The sequence below is a fragment of the Hippichthys cyanospilos genome, chromosome 9, assembly GCF_059441005.1.
Source record: "Hippichthys cyanospilos isolate Australia breed blue-spotted pipefish chromosome 9, RoL_Hcya_1.0, whole genome shotgun sequence".
Classification (NCBI taxonomy): domain Eukaryota; kingdom Metazoa; phylum Chordata; class Actinopteri; order Syngnathiformes; family Syngnathidae; genus Hippichthys; species Hippichthys cyanospilos.
Window position 1 is genome coordinate 5,128,110 of NC_142377.1, and position 24,503 is coordinate 5,152,612.

At 38.9% G+C, this 24,503-nt stretch overlaps 2 protein-coding genes across 2 annotated transcripts; one reads left to right on the top strand and one right to left on the bottom strand.

Moving 5' to 3' along the window:
• The first annotated feature begins 3,769 nt into the window (after window positions 1-3,769).
• LOC148418594 (mitochondrial glutamate carrier 1-like) lies at window positions 3,770-10,865 on the top strand. Its single transcript, XM_088422972.1, has 10 exons — window positions 3,770-3,916; window positions 4,527-4,605; window positions 4,962-5,087; window positions 6,020-6,075; window positions 8,820-8,910; window positions 9,002-9,120; window positions 9,389-9,590; window positions 9,676-9,830; window positions 9,913-9,988; window positions 10,147-10,865. Exons 2-10 carry the CDS (start codon window positions 4,586-4,588, stop codon window positions 10,304-10,306), a joined length of 1,005 nt encoding a protein of 334 aa, XP_088279098.1. The 5' UTR covers window positions 3,770-3,916; window positions 4,527-4,585; the 3' UTR covers window positions 10,307-10,865.
• On the bottom strand, window positions 10,864-22,781 carry tspan2a (tetraspanin 2a). Its single transcript, XM_088422973.1, has 9 exons — window positions 22,707-22,781; window positions 22,030-22,299; window positions 17,318-17,420; window positions 13,211-13,308; window positions 12,960-13,034; window positions 12,407-12,499; window positions 12,262-12,330; window positions 11,723-11,806; window positions 10,864-11,651 (listed from the first exon to the last, which is right to left on the bottom strand). The coding sequence occupies exons 2-9, from the start codon at window positions 22,096-22,098 to the stop codon at window positions 11,586-11,588; spliced, it is 657 nt and encodes a 218-aa protein (XP_088279099.1). The 5' UTR covers window positions 22,099-22,299; window positions 22,707-22,781; the 3' UTR covers window positions 10,864-11,585.
• Between the last annotated feature and the right edge of the window lie 1,722 nt (window positions 22,782-24,503).

Here is a 24,503-nt window from a genome sequence, read left to right on the forward strand (position 1 = left end):
ATAACTCCAAAACAGGACACTCTGTTTCATATTTTTCTGTGGATGAATATTCATGTTTTTCCAACAGGTCTGACATTTTACAATAATCATTTTGTTGTGGAAAAATATTAAGGTATTACTTTTTGACGACAGATTTCTTTAATGATCCAAAACGGGACAGTTTAGGTTGATTAATTTTTTTGTTGACCAATACAAAAGACGTTTGAAAGCTGAAAATTTCATAAATCAGACAATGATGGCATGTTTTTAGTTAGGGTTAAAAATGCTTTGCACTGGTTAAGGGGTACTTGGCTGAAAACGTGAACGTGATTGTGCTGTATTCTACAATGTGTATTTATTGTCCCAAAGCTTACTTGTTGAGCTTCATTTGTAAATGTTTCAATATTAAACATATGCTTTGGCTGTTTTGTTATGGCAACACTGTGCTGCTTGTACACAGTGAGCGAGACCGCAACATCAGGGATTTCTTCAGCTTACGCATCCTGATCCAGACACGCTGCATCTATGACAAAATGGAGTTTCGCACAACCCAGCTGCCTGGATGTCCTGGAGCGACTCGCGCCACTTTCACCTACCCGGTAGCCCCCAGCTGCCACCGCGGGGCCAGACTACTACTTACGAATGTGCCCTCAGGGTGGACGTGAGCCAAACCGGTTTTACATCTATAATCAGAACCTGATGACAACATACTCGCTTTCTAACTCCATGGGGTGTTTTTTTTTAACCATCGCGCATGCCTGCTTTGTTATACCTATGTCAGTGAAGGCATGTGAGCCTAGTGTGTGTGTTTACTGAGTTCATTCCCTCTGTACACAAATGTGCTTGTTTGACTCTCAGGCTGATCATGTGCTCTTGATTAAAGACTCTAAATAGCCTTCCAAGTTCCAACTAATCCGCGCTTGACTTAATCACATCCGGATTTGCATTTTGTTGAGTACTCACACACAGCTGGTCTGCTGAACTTTCCACAATGTCACCAAGGACTATATTTGGACTACATTTGCGAGGTATGTGCACAAGTGACAAAACGTTATGGGTTGAAGATTGAACGATTGTCAAAATATTTAATTCCTTGATGTAGAATCAACTTAACCAAGCGAGATCCAGTAGTTTGTACTGTGCTCCAGTGAATTGAAATTAACGTGACTGAATGATAGATTTTAAGATTTAGAAACAAAATTTGCCACACCAAAAGAAACCGTGGTTAAATGCTGTCAAAGTTGAAGGAATAAAGATTAAAAAGTACAAAAAATAAAAATCTTCATCTTCATAAATCATGAAAAATCATGTGGTTGTCCCAGCTCTCAAATGTTTTGGGGCATTGTCCTCAGAATCAACAATCAACTGTTGAATATCACTGTTATGTACAACCTCGAAAATGAATGCTTTTGTGCGGTATACTTTTTCATGCCTACATGTTACTACATGTCTGAGCTGCAAAATGTAATCTGCTCAATGCATGTGGTGGCTGGATTAAATCCAATGCCCCTGTCTGTCATGTTGGAGTAATAAAAACAATCCCACTCCTCAGTCTCCTACCATACCCATCTGAATGATGGCGCTCGAGTTCTTTTATTGTGGGGAGGAAAACAGGAAAAATGAAAGAGTAAAAACAAATCAACGCAATCGCTCTGAAATTGAGTCCTACATATAGTTCTTAATTTTTACTCATTTTCAACAATTATCTACAGACATCCATCCATTTTCTAGCTGCTTATCCTCACTAGGGTCGCAGGCTTGCTGGTGCCTATCCCAGCTGACTTGGGGCTGTAGGCGGGGGACACCCTGAACCGGTTGCTCGCCATTTGCAGGGCTCACCGAGATAAACAACCGTTCACGCTCCCAATCACACCGCATGATTTTGGAGTGTGGGAGGAAGCCGGTGTGCCAGGAGAGAACCCACGCAGGCTTGGGAGAAACATGCAAACTCCACACAAGAAGGCCAGAGTGAGGTGGATTTGAACTCTGGTCCCTGAATTGTGAGGCGGATGTCACTGTTCCACCAGCCTATCTATAAACGTGTGTATCATAAACAGAAACAAACCTCTGGATTAACTTTTCAGTGTCTTTAAATGGTTTCATTAAAATATCCTCGCTTTATGGATTTCATTATTTGAACAATTGACATAATATGTTAAAAGATTTATCTGATCTTTTTGTAGCTCTGGTAGATGTCACTAAAGTTTGCAACAACCAAAAATAAAGACGATTTCCCCCTTTGGTAGAATTTAGCAAAAAAATCAAACCATACACACAATGTACATCATTTAGTGGGCCACAAAATATGTGTACAATGCTGGAATTGGCCTCCGGAATTTACGTGACACCTGTGCTCGCGCTCAACCACGTCACTGATGATTTACCCAATGTAGGACAAAAAGGGTCATTGTTTTCTGTTCTGATGGCATTGTTGTAGACTAAATCTCTATACAGAATTGTTGAATGACAAAGTAATGACAATAATTATTTTAAAAATAGATTCTAGTTCATTAATAAAAGGGGTAACTAAGCAAATATTCTTACACCACAGCGTGACCATACATAATGTGGGCATTCTGTCAAAATTTTTGGCATGCAATAGTTTTCAAAATGACTAATGTCACTTTGTTCTCCCTAATCGGCAAGTCTACATTCAAGCAGAACTGCTGGCTGGTTTTAAATCTACTGAGGTGGTGTACAGGTCAGATTGTCAACACCCTAACACACATTTAAGTAGTAAGATACCAACCAAAAAATAAAAAATCCAAGTTATTTGATTTGACGGTAACTGGTTGGGTATAGCAGCTCTCATTTTCTGTGGGGCTTTTGGGAAGACAGCTGGAGTGTATTAATAGCAGGGCCACTCAGGATTGGGAGAATGCATGATGCACGTTGTCATGTGAATCCATGACATCGCTCTCATCATCATGTGATGTCCACTCTGTTGTCTTTGTGATCCCTCCTATTCCTGGCACACCTTTGATAAAGGGCTCATGTTCGTGCTTTAAAACTGATGACACAGAGGAGAAATATATCTTACAATAGGTTAAAAAAAAATTGCTTTTGCAAGATACATTATACAGTCACTGGAGCTCTTGGGAGCCATGCGTGAATCTGATTGCTTTGGAAAGGAATTTAATATAAAATCCGCAGTCAAAGTCTGATCTGTGATGCACTTATGAATCATCTATTAAAAAACAAACCCCAAAAATTAAATGTAGTGTCGTCAGTATTTTCCTTTACAACAGAAAGCATCAATTCAATTATTACTACTGTACAATGGACATGTGGGCCACAAACACCTTATTTTTCAAGTGAGGCAATCATTTTAGATTCTACATTCACTTTGAGATACCATGTAACGTTCAGTATATTCTGTGCTGATAGGGTCTGTCAAATCAAATTAGAAGACACATTTAGAAGACTACACACGTTGTTGCTACATGCAGTATATGTGAAAACAAAACGTTTCCTGCAACAGAATACAACTAAGTCAGAATAGACAGATCAGGGGTTCACAAGAGTTAGCAGCAGTGAAACGCATTTTTTTTAAGCGATACAATTTATAGTTTGTGCCTGTGCCTCGGATAAATTCACACTTCACAGTTTCTAAATTCCGGGCCGTTTTATTGAATGCCTTTTCATTTCAGACCCCCCTCAGGCTATTTGACGACAGTTTAAAAGATCGCTCTGGGGTCCAATGGCAGCGGCTTAAAAGTAGCCAATTGACATGGAGTAGGCATACAAGGGAGGGGTTGATTGGTTATGAAACGGTAAAAGGGCGGACCCTTTTCGCGTCTTAGACAATCGCAAAGACCCAATGGAAATTTCCAGGCTTCTGTGGAATTTCGACAACTGATAGTATCTGGCCGGATATCTTTCTGCAACCTAACGGCGCCAATAATCAGAAAAAAATACAATACAAAAGCGAATTTTGGTGAGTTTATCAGTTAACGTACTGTAACCGCTGTAACGTACTTTTAGTTTCCTATGACGTGCTTTGTGAGGGTACTTTTGCTTTGTTTAAAGATGCAAACCAATGTTAACCTAGAGGAAAATGGAATGCTACCGCTTGTTAGGATTTTTTTGCAGGTTTAATTCATAGCGTGGTGCTAGTTTACCGATCGAAGTTAGAATATATATATATATATATATATATATATATATATATATATATATATATATATATATATATATATATATATATATATATATATATATATATATAATTTCTGTCTAAGGTAAACACATGGGTATAAGTGAGTTTATAGAAGCGTTTTGTGTTTGCGTCTCGCCAGGCTGGAAAATATTTTTTCTTTTCTCTTACTTTGCGATGATGACTCATGTCCTTTTTTGATGTTCCGGAAAGAGAACACTGGGCGTAAACTCTGTGACGTCACAGAAGCTAGCTAAATGTATATTAAGCCCTCATCCGCTGTGACTTACCTTAACCACACCAGTGCTGTCAGTAGCGTGTGTTTACCCGTTAGGTAACTCATTTGTTTTACATCTATAAGTAACTCTTGATTTTGGTGTTATCTATTTAGAACTTTCCCATTCTTTTTTTGACCGGATCTTCCAACTGTACATCTTTAAGTCACTCATCATGTCTCAGCAGCAGATCAGGTATGTATTTTATTCCCCTTCTTTATATACTTTTACGTTTAAAATGAGCAATGTGAACAGTGGAGGACGTTTGCGAAGGTAGCAAATGTGTGTTCAAGGGTTTGTTCAAGGGTTTGTTCAAGGTCACTAACGTTCTCAGATTTTTGTAGTTTTAATGGTGGTTTAAATCTGTTAATGGTTATATTGGAACAAATTTCAAAATTTCTTTTGCCAACCCTTGACACAAACGTGTACTCGATCACTTTTACCTTCACCTTGCAAACTTTCCCCCCTAATTAGGATATGGGCTGAAAGGTCATTGTAATCCCTCGGTATGACGTTGTACATTTTCAATGAATGAAATTTTCTTCTTACAGCCTCCCTGCTAAGCTCATCAACGGCGGCATTGCCGGCATTGTGGGTGTAACGTGTGTCTTCCCCATTGACTTGGCAAAGACGAGGTTACAAAACCAAAGACAAGGGCAGCAGGTTTACAAGAGCATGTGAGTAGTCAAGCTTGGTCTTGCACAATTTACATTCCCTGGCCATTGTATACTCTGCTATGCCTTGTTTTCAAAAGGTTTAAGCATTTTAAGCCCTTTCTGGTACAATTAACTGTGTGAAAGGGAGAAATTCTTGAAATTCCACATTTTGTGGCCCCTGCTAGGGTAGCGCTCATGTTACACAGCATGGTATATTTGAGACAGATTAGGCTAGACTAGCACAACCAGGTCTCATTTAATGCAAATATACATTTTATTTGTTTGTTTTACTGTCATATATATTTCAAGTGACTCGTGTAATATGTAGTGGTTCTCGAACTTTTTTCCTTCTGAAATCACACTTTAAGTACCACTTAAATGACTAATGTTTCAATAATTTACCATACTACGCCCAAGTATTCGTCAGAAACAATGGCACAGTGTTATTCATAAAAAAACAGTGGCACAGTTTTGAGAAAATAATTGAAAATGTTACACTCAAATAAAAGTAGTATCGAAGTAAATGAAGAAAAAGGGTGTGCATCTCATACACTTTTGATTGCAGACAATTAAATAAGAGTTTGAGAAATAATTATAAGTACATTGACAAATCTAAACAATACTCATCCACTGCACCAGTTTAAGAAGAAAAAGTTTAAACCACTGTAACAGGGCCACTTTGGACATTCACTTAAATTGATGCTATAAGGCATATAGTTGCAATCTGAAGATAACGATACCATGTTTTTTTCTCCCCTCTGCACTGCCGTATTTCAACAGTCCCACTTTAGAGCAAAACAACAGTTAATTCTCGACTCAAAGTTAATTCTAGAGAAGTTTAAAATAACAGCAATAATTTTCACTCCAACCATGCAGTGCAAATTCACCATTTTGTAACAATAAAGAATGTAAGATTTAATTTGTTGAATTTTATTCATTTCTTTATTTATTAGGATGGACTGCCTTGTCAAAACAGTTCGAGCTGAGGGCTACTTTGGCATGTACAGAGGTAAGATTCTAAACTTTAATGATTTTAATCACTCAATGCTCAACGAGGATACATTATAAGTTGAGGGTAGGATCAGGATGTGTTGTTTAATTTCACTGGCTGCAGAAAAATATTTTCAATACAGTGGAACTTCCAAAGTTGAATACCCTGGAAAAGATGGGCAATTTGATGTATAGAACATCATGCATGACATGCAAATCTCTTTGAGACTTCAGATCAAAAATTCCCTAAAATTTTGCCATTGGCCGGCAAACCGAGTGTTCGTGATGCTTTAGGAGCTTTACAGCTTCACTAACACAAAGTTTGCTAGCCAATGGTTATAAAGCAAAAAGAGCATAACGTCAATTCTCTCTATATAAAAACATCAACGTGATCATTTTTGCATATTCCCATTTTGGATTTAAAAAAAAAAAAGGTTGCCACTAGATGCCGCCAAATCTTACACACTGTCCCTTTAGGACTGGTTCTTAAACTTTTTAGTGGTACTGAACGCCACTAGTTTCTTCTGTGTATTCACTGAACCCTTATTGAGTGAAAAATAAAATATATGTGAATCTATAATGTGCATATTCATCCAACCATTTTTGTTCTTGCTCTACAAAATTAATATGGATCAAAATATTAAAAAAAAAATCACATGCCATTCTATATTGTCAGACACGTTGTCCTCACTAAGGCTGGAACTGGAAGCAAACCCACAACTTCCGTATGTGAGACAGATATGCTAACCAGTTTTCCACCGTGCCACTATATACTGTATATTATAATGTATAATATGCTATAACAAACACATGGTTTGACCTTGGATGTTCCACTGCATTCAGTAATGTAAGGCTACTCTTTGTTGGTACTGAAGATGTAGAAGTATCTTTTAAGTACATGGTTTACAACATTTAACTAGTAAAGTGCCTGTTTTAAGACAAGGCTTAACCATTCCCATGTTAAGTGTGATAATACTTCCATCATCAAGTAAAATAAATGGAAATTCCTTTAAAGGGATTGTTAGATGTCATTCAAATCAAAGTGGACTTTTGCTTAGCCAGAAAAAAATCGAGGCCCTAATGTTGGGTCTCTGCCTGTGTGAGGAATGTTTGTTTGCATCTGTGTTTTTCATATTACAGACATGGGTCCCCCTGGGATATTGAAGGCTAGCCGATAAGGCGCAGCCACGCTGGAGGCAAACCGTTTATGGTTCATACTATATTGCTCTATTCCAAACTACAGGCACATGTTGTTTTTTTGCCATCTTTACTTGCCCTTTTGTGTCAACACTTCTTTGTCTGTAACTTCTATGTTGCCCCTTCACTTTCCAGACCTATGCAGCTTGCTTTCATTAGCTTTGCTTGATCTTTTAAATGACTTGTGAAACTCACAAGGGTTTATTTTCAAGTTCGATCAAAGTCTGATCACTAGTGTTGTAACGATATGTATCGATAAAAGCCTTAACAATTTGACACAAAGCGCTATGTCACTTGGCAATTTCAATACAATGTTTCCACACAGTAACAATGGCTTTGCTGGAAATTAACAAATAAAAGGAACCCCAAATTACACATTAGCATGAACTAATTCTAAAAAGTAAAGAAAAAATGATATCGGAACATGCTACTCCTCCTCATCCTAGCACAAAGAGAACAATAAATGATCTCTTTGTATACAGTCCACTAACTTAAATGATCACAATAACCTGGTTCATCATTACAATATAAATGCAGGCAAACCTTTTCGAATTTTTTAAAATATATTTAAACAATATTCATCATTCTCTTTTGATCTGCTATTATCATTGTTTTGTATAAAAAAAAGTTTGCAAAAGTCCTACTGTTTTTTTTTCCTAAACTGGTCTTCATGTCAGATGGCAAGACAGGTCCCTTTAAATGGACCTCATTGATGCACATTTTCTCGACCTTGCTTGCCTGTCGCTGCTGTTATTTGTAACCTCTGTGTCAGGCAGGTCAAAAAGCATCAACAAATCGTCACTTTGCCATTGGCTACTACTCGCCGTTTGAAAAGGCTATACACGTCGACTTTCTTGTCAAGATGTTCTCCTTGTAAAATGCAAAGGGGTTTCATATGAGCAAATAGATTGTGCCGGTTTAAAGATTTACTTTTGCCTCGCCCTAATCCAACTGGAGATGACATGGCCATAGGGCAGGACTAAATTTCAAAAAATCAAATCCCAATTTTTTATTTACTTTTTTTTTTTTTATTATTATTATTTCTTCACAAAAAGTTTAGTTTAATTTTTTTTTCTCCCAAATTTCCCCCTCCTTTTTAAAAGAAAATGATTAGGAATTTTATTAGGTATTAGGGATTTTGACTATAAAATTGTTTATTATGATTGTAAAATAACTTTTAAAACTATGGCCAGCATTGAGGTAATCAAGTCCGACTGGATCTTGGGCAAACACATTGATAAATCACTTAATAGCTATATCGTTACACCCCAACTGATCATGCACCATGTCTGTCTTTTCTTTTTACTAACATATTTTATGTTGTCAGCTGATTCTTTGCTTCTTTGTGCCAATGTAATGTCTGCCATTTATCTCTGTCTACTCTTATGTCTCTGTCTTCATTTTCTCTCTGTAACATCCTCTACTCTGCCTTTGTATTTTATTAGCTTCATATAGGACTTTAAATTTTAGTGTCGTAATGATAATGGCGGGGAATGTTTGTGTTATGCATGTGCAAAGATCAATGTGACCACTTGACATCTAACTGTTAGCTTGTTTGTCCCTTAGGCGCTGCTGTGAATTTGACTCTGGTGACGCCCGAGAAGGCCATTAAGCTGGCCGCCAATGACTTTTTCCGCCAGCACTTTGCGAAAAATGGGTGAGGCATCGCTTCCTTTTTGGACACCATTACCATGGAAGCGATTTGATTAATTATGAAGTCTTGACAGTTGAGATGTTTGTCTTTGCAGTCAGGGCCTAACAGTGTTCAAAGAGATGCTGGCTGGCTGCGGCGCGGGCATGTGTCAAGTCATTGTCACTACGCCCATGGAAATGCTCAAGATACAATTGCAGGACGCCGGCAGACTCGGTAAGAACATGTTAACAGACTAGACGAAGTTACACGGGACTGGGTAAACCTTTAGCTAATTCACTGTCAGCCCAGTAAAATATATTCTACAACTTTAGCTGTCAGTGAGTTAACTCATTCACTGCCTGCCTAGTAAATACCCCTTTGACGTCTAGGATCGTCAGTGGCAGTGAATGACTTTAGTGTGTCGTCATGGCACCGCATCAATGTTGATTGATGTAAACATTTCCGTTCTGTTACTCAACGCTTGTTAATCTTGTCTCTGTAGTTGCCCAGCAGCAAAAGCCAGTCATGTCGTCTCCCGCTAAGCTGGTGGCCACCAACACACTGCTTAGCCGCTCCTACAACTCAGGAACTGTGAACGTGACGGCGACACCGCGAGCCGACTCGGCGACACAGATCGCCAGGGAACTCCTCCGCACACAGGGCATCCAGGGGCTCTACAAAGGACTTGGGGCCACGCTCATGAGGTAAGAATACTGAAAAATCCTCCCCCAAAATATACGGGTTTTACAAGCGTCTTCCCATCTAACGTCATCTTCCGTTACGCCTCAGGGATGTCCCCTTCTCGGTAGTCTATTTCCCATTGTTCGCCAACCTGAACCGACTCGGACAGCCGAGCGCCGACCAGTCATCTCCCTTCTATTGGTCCTTTCTCTCGGGCTGCGCGGCGGGCTCCACTGCCGCGGTGGCCGTCAACCCCTTGGACGGTGAGGCCTCCGAATCATCTGCAAAATTTCCAACCCTGCATAATTAGAAGTATTGCCTCTAATGTCTTTTGTTACTTTCCAGTTGTGAAGACCAGACTGCAGTCACTGAAGAAAAGCTCAGCTGAGGAGACATATAGTGGAGTAATGGACTGTGTCAGGTTAGACTGCAAGCTCTATTTTCATAGAAGGCACATGTTTGCTTGGTGTAAAAACTGCCGCATCTTGATTTTTCTTTTGCTTACAAGCTGGCAGGACTAAAGGTGTTTTCCTTTACATGGACAATTTCATAAACGTGTTCTTGTTTTGTGTTCCACAGCAAAATCCTGCGTAAGGAGGGACCATCCGCCTTCCTAAAAGGCGCCGGATGTCGGGCCCTTGTCATTGCTCCACTGTTTGGCATCGCCCAGGTCATGTACTTTGTAGGAGTGGGCGAGTACATCATGGACAACTCGCCTCTACGTGTTTTGTCGCCGTGAGAGGTTCTTGCCGTGCTTGCAGCGGGAACACATGGAGCCAAAAGGATGGTCGCAACTGGCAGCTATGTTCTATCGGTTTACTACATCCATGTGAGGAGGAAGAAGAAATGTGTTGCACTTGAAACACTTTTGGTGGCTTTATGCTCGTTCGTTCGGCCTCAGACTTCGTTTGCACTTGATCAATGGCCTTACTGAGCGTAGAGTAGTGATGTTACTCCTCGATGCGGCTCTTTTCTTCCACCTCAATGAGGGCATAAGGAGCAGAAAGAGACACACCTCTTACGTTCAATGATTTTCCGTTACAGTAGTAGTTACAGTGGGTGACACTATCGAAGGCGTCATTTTTAAGTGTAAAAAGCTTTGTTACCACCATGTCACTGTGAATCACTTCCCTGCACATTTTGTGTGTTAGTTTTTTTTTTTCTTTGGTCGTCCATTCATTTGCATATAATTCCATTTCATCCTGCAGCAAAGCCTTTGAATGGAGGGAAAAAAAAAGTTACTTCCAATGTTTTGGTACTCTGTATGGCTGTACACATGCATTAAATAATGCAATCTACTTTGTTGGTTCATTTATTTCAATGATGGCACACTATTACAATGCAATGCATTTTGACCTAAATACACTTATTGGCACACCCAAATAATGTACATTACATTCACAATTATAGGACTTACTAAACTTTTAAAAAGACCAGTCAAACCTCTGCTGTGCCTTAAAAGTACAAAGATTGGTGATTGGTTGCAGTAATATAAATTCATTGTAATCTCTTGCTATCACTTCTCATTATGGTTGCAGTGAGGTGGAGCCAATCCAAGATAAATTTGAGCAGAGGTTGCTTGCGACCTGGACCAGTTGAAGCAAACTTAGTTGTGGAGAATTTCAAAATACAACATGCATGTTTTTATAAGTTTGTAGGGAGGCAAGTAGTCGAAAAAAGCCCACAAAAATTCAGGAGGACATGCAAGTCTGCGATTTGAACACAGTACTTCAGAAGACGGGCCAACCTCTAGTCTGCCCTGCATTTAATGTAGTCAATAAGACTTAGCTGCAAAAGGCTTGTCCAGTAGGCACGTAGAGTGCATGTTACATTCTAGAAGAAGTCAGGCTTACAAAAAGGCTAGTCCTCCAAAACAACGAGGCACACACTATGTTGGACATGCGAAGACTCGTCCATATTTACAGCAGGAATGTCACAGAAGCGTGCCACAGGCAGAGAGCATGTGTTAAATGCAGATGTGAGGTGAGGAGAGGAGAGATCAGTCCAATGATGGACGGCTATATGACCTCCCTGCTGTTCCGGATGGCACAACACAGCACCATGCTGAAGATCATCCCGAGGATCTGAAATTAATTACACACACAAGACACTGAAGACCTCCAGCGGTGCCTTCACTGACACTATTTACACATACCATTACTCCTCCAATGCCAATCCCGATGTAGCCAATGATGTGCAGCTTGTTGTTGAAGAAATCTGTGATAGCGCTCAGACAGTCCTGGAATGATAATGGACACTTCATTAAATACATTTGCAGTAAAAAAAAAAAAAAATGCCCTCAGAAATAACAAAAACGAGTGTGAAGTCCAGACAGTACCAGACAAAAGATCGAAATCTGAAAATCTGAATTGTAGCTCAATACTTCAGTCATCAATATTTTGATGGAATTATGTGGTTAAAACATATGTTCTGAGTCTGATTTATGACACGATTGACTGCTTTATCACCTGGAATGACTTTCAGCATAGATCTGCCCATTTTTAGTTGTGTTCATTTTCAGAGCTAAAAGCTTTAGTTTCTTGATAGCTTTATCCCAATTGGCCCCAGCTCACAAGCCTGCGGATGGGTGTTTTTCTATTGTTTCCCCACGTGATTTAGCAAAATAATCTTCTACTTTTCAAACTCAGCGCGCCATCTTGTGGACATAATTAGAATTAATCCGTTCGATTTTACCGTGGTCTCCTCTGGGACGTCAGCACATAGGTCAGATGCCGCCGACGTCGAACCCCCACAGCAGTTGAGCTATAAATAAGGAAAAAAAAAAAATATATATTATTAATTCCATAAATAAAATTTGGAAAAGAACCAGATGACTCACAGTTTTGTGGTAAATAAATGCAATGGCAGTTGCATTGGGATTGGATGCATCACCGATGGAGCTGCTGTAGAATTTTTGAACCTCTTCGACAATCTGGTAGAATAACATATAGGTTAAAATATGTTTGAAAAAAAACAAACATTTAATTCAATGAGAAGTTCGATTCAAAAAGTGAAACTCATGAGATACATCGTTTAATTCCTGCTCCTCCTCTAATTCCTGCCTAAATATCTATGTTAAATTTTGATGGGATCTGTGAATTTTTTTTAACTCGCTGATCTGCTCCAACATCCTGACCGTGTAAAGCTTATTCATTATCATCTTGTTTGTTGCACTCCCATTTTTCCCAGTAAAAGAACTGACAGCATTGTCTTTTTTCCAGCTATCATCAAGAATATAGTACAGTGATACCACAATTTACAAGGAACTGACCTTCATCCCGTGTAGTGTAGGTTTTTTTTAAAATTTTAAACATACACTTATTTTCACTGTTAACAATGAGAGAATATTACAGTATATTAAACCCCATTTGCCCATTTCCTGGTTTTTGTACCTGCTCTTTGTTGATGAATCCAAACACACCAGCTGCAATTTCTGCAGCGAAAATGATCAGCAGGCAGGCAAAGAACTGCAAAGGACAGCAATTTAAAACACACATGTATTATTTATTGTCTCTTTAATACTAATGCTGTGACAACAAACAATTAAATAAACGTTCAAAAGAACTAACCTGTACTTAATTAAAAATACGATAAAAATAAAGTGAGAACATCCTATGTAACATACACGTTTGATTAAACTTACCGAGGCGAGAAGACACTGAGATTCTCGGACAGCCCCGAAACAACCAAAGAAGCCCACAAGCATCATTAAACTGCCCGCACCAAGGAGAATATACACAGCTGCAGATACAAACACACGTGATAGTTCAATATCAGACGAGGAAAACAACAGATTTTTCAAAGCAAACCTTCTCAAACAGTTAAACTCCTTTCAAAAGCACAGGGTCTGATTCAGTTTAAAGGGGACTCGTTTAAGTGTGCCAGTTTTTTGTGGTTTTGTGGTAAAGTACAAAGGTTAGGGATTTATTCACAAACGGACCATTAACATGGAAGAGTGACTACATCGTTTCAATTGGGGGTCAATGCGTTGATAGCAGGTGATCGGTCGATCGCGAAGCTATTATTTGTGGATTACATGACATCACGCGATATTAAAAAAAAAAGAGGGCCAAGGGCGCAAAGAAATGGGCTGAAAAGTAAATGCAGATACACAAATGTGGCCAATGTAATGTGTTTACGCCAACCTTTTGGGGTCAGTGACACCTTTTTGAAAACAAAGGACCGTCATTGCAAATGTTTGCAGAAAAGAGGCAAAAAAAACATTTATGCCTTTTTTATTCACCATTCAATTTGACAACAATTATATTTGTTACTTTTCATCTATAGTGAAGTTTAGAAAATAAACATTGCAAATTGCATGCCTCCTTATAAGAAAGCGGGTCTATTCCCAATTGCTCAGTCAAAAACAGCATTATCAAATAAAAGGCTGCTTTACCTCTGCTGGTTTCATCGCAAGCAATTGCAGACACAAAACACATTTTGACAAATTTCAAAATGATTACATTTTAAATATATCAAACTGGTTGAATTGATTGCTTTATTGACGAGTCGTGAATCCTTTCACAATTTAAAGGAAAATGAAATTACATTAACACAAATATACATATATTTTCCATTAATAAACCGAATTATTTTACGGACCCTCTGCAGTCAGGCCACAGCCACCCGGGGGTCCGCGGACCCCACTTTGAGAACCACTGGTTGACGCTATGGAGAATATAAGGTTGATGATTAATGCTATAAAACTGAGTTGCAATAGTCGGGCTCTCTTAGGTTGATTCAGCTATTGTAAAGACATCTTGCGTGGGTTCGATCTCGTGTTGTTGTCATTACGTGAAGTTTGTGAGCCGCTGTCTGTCTAACGACTAATATTGCTAATGCCAGTTAGCGTACATTCTTCTTACTTTTGGTGCTGAGGTGTATCTCTGGCCCATAATTTCACCCCAATCCATTTTTCTTGATATTGTAAATCAGGTTTTATAGATAAATGATAAATTAGTTTGATATTTGCAATTATCAATGTTTAATGAGTTGATGGACATTTTTGTCTGATTTTGGAATGTCTGACTGCATTTGAAAGCAGGGTTTGCACCACCTAGTTAGCAGCTAGCGTTGGAAACTTGTGACCTATTAATCAATGACTGTTTCTTAGTATCCTTAACCACTTAACCACATATTACCTTAAATGTTAAAATGTTAAACGTATAATGTTGAATGTCTTTTCCTATACAAGACCTTTGCTTAGATTTCTGATAAAAATGGCATATGTACACATATTTTTTAGTACATTTTTCTTAGCTAAGGCAAACATGGGACAAAATATAACTCAAAACAACTAGTGATTACTGGGCAAAAAATAGTTGCAGACACTTTGAAAATCCCTTAAACGTAGCAGAAGGCTTAATCCGCAATTGAATATGATTTTTGTTTAATGTTGGTGTGATGGTGTTATATAATGTGATGTGATGGCAATAAAAATGCAGGCGCTAGGTCGAGTCAAAATAGCCGTGCCACCAAAACAGCTACAAAGGTCAACTTAAAAATAAGTCTACAATGGCGATTGCCTAATGCAGTGGTTCCCCACTGCAAGGGGTCTGTGAAATAATATGGGCTATTAATAAAATATATATTTGTGTTAATTTCATTTTATTCTACACTAAATTATGAAAGTATTCATGACTCTTCAATCAATTCAAACAGTTGAACTCATTCAATGCCAGGGATGTGTTTTCGGGTTTGTTTTTTTAAGAGTCCAGACATTCAATCCCAGACACATAAGTATCAATTTAATACTTAAGTATCTGGAAATTAATCTTCTTAATGTACTTAAGTATTGATTGTCCGGACTCTTAAAAAAACATGAAAATACTTCCCCGGTATTGAATGAGTTAATATATTTTTAAAAATGTGATAATTTTGAAATTTGTCAAAATGCGTTTTGTGCTTTAGCAAGCAATCACTTGCTAATGAGGCAATGAAGCCAGCAAAGCTAAAGCGACATTTCATTTTATAATGCTGTTTTTGACTAAATAATTGAAAACTGACCCAGTTTGTAATAAGGAGCCATGCATTCTGCAACTTTTATTTTCTACACTTCATTAAAGCTGAAAAGTAACAAATATAATTGTTGTCAAATTGAATCTGTTAGTGGATAAAAAGGACACTCGTTAAATGTTTAAATTGAATAAAGCTAATAAATTTCAAATTTTAAGGATTTTTATTTGTTGTGTTTACGCAAATATTTGCAATGGGGGTCTTTGGAAAATTTGCTGTCTAAAAGGGTCCCTGACTCCAAAAAGTTTGAGAACCCCTAGCTTATTGCACTGACATCCACCCCATTATTTGGAGTGCTTATTCTGAAATTGGTCTTTGCAGCATGCCGTTGTCATGTCACGTGCTGTTGTGTCTTCCTTGGAGTGCCTTTTTTTTGGGCTGCATCACATAAACAAATATCGAAATGTTGTCACAACTATACATGTATTAATTAAAACATGTAGTCGCGCCTTGCAATCGAATTACATTTTAAACAGCGCACACTTATAAAGTTGGCCGCATTTGCAAGTGAATCGGTCACAGTGGAACCCAGTTAGCTTGGCATCTTTGCCTTCCTGCTGGGATGTCGTCACCTCCTCAGAGGGGCCACCCTATATTGATGCCCTCTCCAGAGAGTGAGTGCTGCACAAATTTAATGAAGCCACGCGGGAGACCAGCAAGCTGTTTTTCCTAAACAAAAGAACTGACTGAGAATTAATGAAGCAGTTGATGGTTGGTAAATGCATAATCACAGTCATAACCAGAGTTTAATATGGCATGTGTACAGAATATTATAGTTAGATTTGAAGTCTGCTTTTTAAAGATTTTCTACATGAAAATGATTATTTATCAATGCCAACTGGGCTCTCCTCCCATCTGCCACTCTCCCTCGATATCTGCCCCTCCCAAAGAGCCTCGAGGAGGGGCCTTGGGGGAGGCCATGTCGTCATGTGACACACACGTTCACACTCGCACATTTGCACACGCAAGTGCGCAAACACCCACACACAAACAGAAAATGCCTCATTCTCAGCGTCTGTGCCCACACCAAAAGCCAATTGAAGGCCTTTTTCTTTTTTTGGTCCCACATTGAAGGTGGTGCAATTACAGCTAGCTGTATATTTCACCCTCATATTTGTGGTGCTTTCCAGAGGAATGGGGAATCAATTCAGTAACTGTTTTCACTATTGTGCCAAAAAGCAAAAGCAATATTGGGCATTATGATGCACCATACTGTAATGTTGTTTTTACGTGACTTTTCACTATTCTGCTTATCTATTTGTCCATCTTATCTACATACCTATCTGGCACAGTATGCTAGCAATTGATGATATTCATCTGAAGGTGATTCGTTTGTGTTAAATATTTTCATGGCGTGCATTTTTTGGGCCATGATTGTGTATGTGCTAAGTGTGCCAGTGAGGTTTTACGATCCTCTCCATTTTACGTGCTATGCTGCCGTCTTGAAGGATCTCAACCCGCTTTTGCGATGGGTGCGTGTGTTAATTATTCACAGATTTTTAGTAGTGGAAAAGTGGGAATGTGGAAAAACATGGAATTTGCTGGACTATATGCTCTGCACTCTATTTGCACCCTATTTTTCACCATAATGAATTGTGTAGTGTAGAACAATGGAGCGCTGTTTGGCACCACCAACCTTATTAATGATTACTGTTATACACTCTTCTGTTATGGTGCAATGTACAATGTAGATTGTATTATTACTGCAATAATGGAGAGGCGTTCAAGTACATACCGATAAAGAAAGTGTCCGGAGCATTGTTGCCTGTAAGAAGCCCCACGGTTTCAGGATCAAACCGGAGCCAAAGTCCCACGGCCAGAACCAACAAGCCAGATAACTGAGGGAACACAAATTCACAAGTATGGGATGTTGAAATGATGTCAGGCTAAGAGTACTATTGATTCTGAAATGTACTGGATTCAAGATCAAAATGTGTTCATTTTTTACTTTTCTATAACCCTCAAAAAGTGTTCTTTTGTGTTGCAGTGGTGGAGGTGAAACCTGTTCTTTGTGGCCTCTCGAATAATCGCCTTTCTTATGACAGTGCAAGAACCCTAGTGATTTTGAAGATGGTACACAATAGTTCCTTGAGATATGTCAAACGCAACTTATTTAATTTTTTAAAATTTCTTTACGCATTCATAAAATATACTATGCAGTACGACGTTTCTTAATAAAAACAGTAAGGCTGGAACGGATTCAAGATATTTCCATACATTTCAATGGAAAAAGATGAGTTGAGAGACAAAGTATTTTGAGTTCCAAGCATGGTTACAAAAGGAATTCAAGTCATATTTCAAAGCAGCAATGCATTTAATATTCCCCATGGTGTACTTGGTCCACAGGCCGTGTCAGCCTCACAGCTGTGAGGGGCTGGCACTCTAATTTCTAGGGGGTGACGTAACGCACCATACTGGCGCCCCCCACTGTTGAAAAAAACACCACCACGACCACATGAGCGCATGTACCGCCTCTTTTGGCTGCCGCCACAAGAGCCGCCGGTCCCACGGGCTCCCTGCAACAAAGAGCCGCTGTCTCCTTTTATGACACACAAGTGGTCATTCGACACAGCAGCCTTGGGTGATTGGGAGTGCCTCAATCGGACTATAACTTTCTCCAGTCCATCACTGACGCCAATACAAGCACTGTGCGCCATTAGAAAGATAATGGGGCTCAGTTTGGATTGGTACTTATTTTTTATATGCTGGTTGCTACCAATTTAGACAATGCTGGTGGTCTCAGCATTGCATCTCTACGTTTGGTGGAAGATATGGCGCTGTTGGCTTCTTCAAGCTAGGATGTACAACTCATTGGAGTGGTTCACAGCCGGGTGTGAAGCAGTTGAAGTGTTGTGTGAAGTGAAGATTAGGACTGCCAAATCTGAGACCCTGACTTTTAACAGTTGTCTAATAGGGCCAGCGACAGTGCAAGTGTGCATTCATTGGACTTGTGCACAACACAATTGATGATTGCAACCCCACTGATTAATCAAAACAAAAAAAAATCCACTAATTAACCCTGATAATGCACACCGGTGAAGTGAATACCATTTCATTGACTACCTCTTAAAGCTCATCGAGAGGATGCCAAGAGTAGTGTTGGGTATTCGATATATTGCAATGTGGCAAAGGTGTATTTCAATACGTATTGCAATACAATGGGCAATGTTTGAAAAAAAAAAATCTATGGCATGTATATTAACCATGACTGAAAAAGACAGAAAGAAATAATTAGAATAGACATTCTATTTATTTCTTTTCAACCGCCACACATCATTGACATCTGCATGCAGCAAAGCAGCCCCAAAACATTACTGAGCCTCCTCCATGTTTCACCGTAGGGACAGTGTTCTTTTCTTCATATGCTTGGTTTTTGAGTCTATGAACATAGAGTTGATGTGCCTTATTAAAAAGCTCCAGTTTGCTCTCATCTGTCCAAAGGACATTCTCCTAGAAGCTTTGTGGCTTGTCAACATGCATTTTTGCAAATTCCAGTCTCGCTTTTTTATGATTTTTTTTTCAGCAGTGGTGTCCTCCTTGGTCGTCTCCCCGAAGAAAAGAACACTGTCCCTACGGTGAAACATGGAGGAGGCTCAGTAATGTTTTGGGGCTGCTTTGCTGCATCTGGCACAGGGTGTCTTGAATGTGTGCAAGGTAAAATTAAATCTGTAGACTATCAAGGCATTCTGGAGAGAAATGTGCTGCCTGGTGTCAGAAAACTTGGGCTCAGTCGCAGGTCACGGGTCTTCCAACAGGACAACGATCCAAAACACACAGCCAAAAACACCCAAGAATGGCTGAGAGAAAAGCGTTGGACTATTCTAAAGTGGCCTTCCATGAGCCCGGATCTGAATCCCATTGAACATCTGTGGAAGGAGCTGAAACATGCCATTTGGAGAAGACACCCATCAAACCTGAGACAACTGGAGCAGTTTGCTCATGAGGAGTGGGCCAAAATACCTGTTGACAGCTGCAGAACGCTCATTGACAAATACAGAAATCGCTTAATTGCAGTGATTGCCTCAAAAGGTTGTGCAACAAAATATTAAGTTATGGGTACCATCATTTTTGTCCAGGCCTCTTTCATTAGTTTGTTTTTTTTAAATAATTATGTTAATCAGCCATTCAAAAGTGATGGCTGATTTTGATTATTTAAATTTCAATACATTTTTATTTATTGTTACTTTTGTAAGTTTCAAGTGATTTCAGTGAGAATTGTGGGTTTTTCCTTCTTTAACTGAGGGGTACCAACAATTGTGTCCACGTGTGTAGATGTATGACGTCACTCACGTCGGTGTAAAACATAAAACAAAAAACAAGGGCTAAATAAAAAACTAAATAAAACAAAATCAAACTTGAAATCTCAAAATTCCCATTTGAATTCAACGTAACATGAGATTTTCTGCTGTTTGCCCTCCTCCTCTGCTACCACTTTTGCTTTTAAACCTCGCCTCACTTGAACGCTAATGTATTTTAACATTTAATGTGGTGTTTTGGAAGCGCTTGGATTGATTTAAAGAACCAAATATGACAAAAATTAGGCGTTTCAAAACTGATATGTCTGAATGTCGTATAGCAATTTGCGTATTGCTACTTCGTATCGTAATTTATCAATGTTATCGCCCAGCACTTGCCAAGAGTGTGCAAAGCAGTAATCAGGTCGACATGCAAAGGCCGTTAGCCCAAACCCCGTATCAGCCTCAGGATTTGAAACCTTCTCTGCTACAGGAAATACTTTTGTCTTGAAAGCTACTGTAATGTTCCTGTGTGTGAACAATGCTGCACTCGGTCGGTGGTTCAATCTGCTCGCTTCTTTTATTGAGAATAATGCCTTTACAACCTCAGCTAAAACAAGCTGCTTTTTGGTGGAACAGGCACTGGTTGCCAACAGCAAACAGCTTCCGCCCTCCAGCTCGTCCCATTACAATAATTATTGTAACTAAGAATATGGCCAAATTATTCAATTAAACTATATTACATGGGGGGTGGCACTTCCCCGAGGCTGCCATGTTTGTTATAGCTAAGGACAATGGTAAATGTAGGACCTCCTCCTGTCCGTAATGAAAAACGGTCCAAATCTTACACAGTGTCCTTTTAAATGCGTAACTTCATGTGTAGTCATTCATAGTTTTGATGTTTTCATTGAGAATCTACTGTGTAAATAGCCATGAAAATAAAGAAAGCACATTGAATAAGAAAGTGTGAGAAAACCTTTGGTCTGTACTGTACTCTTACGTTACAAGATTGCGCCTAAGACAAGTCTTCTTATCTGAGCATATCTCAAAGAAGCAAGACAGACCGAAACAAACGTGCGGAAAAGCAGCTTAACGGCATCTACTTCAACAAAGTCACAGCGCAAGGTCATGTTGTGTGTGATATGAAAATAATGCATAATGAATGTGTAACATAAGCTTTTGTAAAGATGCATTTCTGGAGTTTTTTTCTCTATCAAAAGGGTGAAAAAGTGTCCTGTAACAAGTTAATTTATCCCACTTGTCAGTGGCTTCAAAGTTACATTTGCTTTTCAAATTGCGTGTCAGGCCAGATGACACAATCCATTGGGCCACGCATTGGCCCACTAGCCCAGGTTGACAACTCTTGTTTGATTCCATATGTTGGTTTCTCAGCAGCCATGTTTGTCAGGGAACTGTTCTAAATTCCATCCTCAAAAATTGTAAACTCATGATGCAATTATATGAAAACAATCTAAAAATAATTATCCATCCATCTTCTATAGCTCCTTGTCCCCACAAGGGACGCAGGCTTGCTGATGCCCGTCCCATCTGTCTTCGGGCAGAAGGCGAGGGACACTCTGAACTGGTTGCTGGCCAATTGCAGGCCACACCAGGACAAACAACCATTCAAGCAACCAATCACACCTAAGGAAAATTTAGTGCTCATTATAATAATAAGAATAATGTGTATGGTTTTATGGCAAAAGATATAAAATAGACCAGCAAAATTTAACGTTCAGTGCAATGGGTTTTCAATAGACCACCAAGCAAAGGTTAAAAAAACATCCACCCGAAATAAAAAAACAAAAAACAAACAAAAAAACGCCTTAAATATAATAATTTTACAAACATTATTATTCTCTCTTTTCAAATGAATATTTATTTGACCCGCAACTCTATAAGTTTTAAAGGAGTAAAATCACCGGATAAGTTAAATTAATGGTACGATCATGGAAATTGATGGTTTTCCTTGAGGTGGGCTGAGCTGGGTCTATGCAGCATCAACATGCACATTGTGGACTGTAAACAACATAAAACTGCACCGCTATCTCTTTTGGGTTTAACAATAAAGCGTTGCCATTTCAAGCGACAATATGGATACAATGATTGCAGCATGACACTCATACCCAAGGGACAACTTTTAAAAAATAAAAGAGAAAAAAATGATGTCATTTCAATCAGTGCCCCCCTCCCGCCCACACGGTAGACTCACCCAAAAGATGAAGTTGAACACGAAAAGCAGATATTTCACGCATTTCATCCCCCCGTGCACTTTGCTCATGATTGCCACCTGATCCGAGCCGAGTCGTGATGAACCTCTTTGAAGAAAACGGATGAGACGCTACTGTCTTGTTCTTCGTCGTGCACGTTCACGTTCAGACCACGACTGACCAGGGAGCGAGCGAACGTGCGCGCGACATCAACATCCGAAAACATGCGCGTGAGCGAGATGTATTCTGGCCCCGCCCATCTCCCTGCTCCGCTGTGTGTGTGGAAAAAAAGGGAAGCGAATTAAAACAAACAAAATAACACGGACTATATTGTACTTTACAAAAAAAGATACAGTAATAATGTAATTGAATACAATACAAAAACAATTGCGCATATAGAATGATAGCTCTATTGGCGTCCTGGCCACCACGAGAAATTAGTATCATACATCATATCGTACAGTGTAAACACACAAAAAATAATTTCACAACAAAATAATTAGTAAAGCAGCATGTGTAACCCCCCCCCCCCCTCCCGAAAAAAAAACATGTTATTACTGGCCTGTCAATCATTGTGCGCGTGTCACTTGCATGTTAAGTTAAAAAAAAAGATATTTTTTTTCCCTCTGGTCTTTGCTTTTCACAATACCTCCTAAATTCCCTCAATTTTCATGTTTACCTTCAAATTCATGAGCGAGATGGGATGCGAAGTAGACGTGCAATGGAAGAAAACAGCCAGCACAATCAGTCACAAAAAGGAGAGAAATAGCGCCGCTTCACAGCACCATCTATTGGTAAAATTGTAGTAAACATAATCGAGTACAGTAATTGGTAAATGTTCTATTATTATTATTATTATTGTTATTATTATCACTGTTATTATTATTGATGTTGTTGTTAGCTCAAAAACTGATCATAGTGTTTTCTGAAATTATTCAGTTAATCCAACAAAATATCAAAATCTGAATTGTATACATAAAAAATATCTCTTATCAACCCGATGATTTCGACCTAACGTATGAATGAAAAGCAAAGTCAATTACAATTATAATCTTTTTTTTTTTAGAAAGTCCAAACATATTGTCTTATTCTTTCAACCACGGGCTTTGATTAGAACATTGCGCATGCGCAACACCAATTCAGACGACAGTGCAGCCAGCAGGTTCTCGTGGCTGAAGGCAAAGACCAGACATCTTGCGTTGCCTCTGTTATGGCCCTGCTTTTTTTCTGATGAAAACACTGTTGGCACGTTTCACGTCAGGATACCCGTATGGAGTAACGAGAGTCTCGCAGAGGGCGAACGACTCTGATTGCATCGACTTGTTTGAGCATGAGAATTACAGAGGTTGACATTTCACATCGATGTTTTGTTTTTGGACTGTGTTTTCACTTTTATCATTCATAATTTTGACATCGTGATGCAGACAATTCTTTGAATAGCACTCGGAGGTATACCTTATAAGAGAAAACGTATAATTCCATTCTAGATGGAATTTGCGTTTAGGGCTCTCGTACAACCGTTTATCGTACATTACGGAATCTTTGCCACACACACAAAAATATATATTGTTTGCGAAACCACCACGGAGGTGTCAATGAATTACAGTTAAGCAACTCCATAGGCGGTAACTCAAGTTGTCCGCCGGTAGCTTCACTCCTGTTACCGTATATCTTCACTTGTGATGGATCTATCACAGCTCGACTTGAAAAAAAAAGTTCACAATTGAGAGGGTTATCTTTTTTCGAGTCAAATGTTGCCGGTGGAACACACAATGCCGCGCCATTTTCCCAATAAGGATAAAAGACAAAAAAAAATGCAAAAAAAAACAAAACAAAAAACAGCATGTCCTGTTTCAATGATACATGTTACGTGCCGTATCTTTAAATATGTCCTAACCAACTGGTTGTTAATTTTTTTATGGGGCTTTGCAAAGTCAAATTAGCACGCGCAGACGGAACTTGAGAGGAGCACTTGCTTGTCCGGATGCGTCATTACTTAATTATTCCTCTAGAGGTCAGTGTTTTGTTTGAAAAACAAAACCGGAAATCTCTGCTGTTTTAACAACAACTACTTTAACGACAAGATCGCTACAAATAAAATATCCAAAGGCCACGGATACATGAATTTAGACACTCACACAATCACACAATCACTTCAAATGATAATAATAATAATAATAATAATAATAATAATAATAATAATAATAATAATAATAATAATAATAATAATAAAACTGATCATAGCCAAAACTGTAATTTCAAGAAACACTTATTGTGATGGTTAGGGTCATGGAAGAAATGTCAAAATTTCATCTAATTATAGACATTTGTTTTTGTCTTATATTTTACCCCAATCCAGTCAAAACTAGCTTAAATGCCAATGTGATTGAATTCCAACACACAATGTACAGTATAATGTACATGTTTAATAAATAATAAACAATAGTTTCAAAACGTTTTCCTCATATCAGACCTG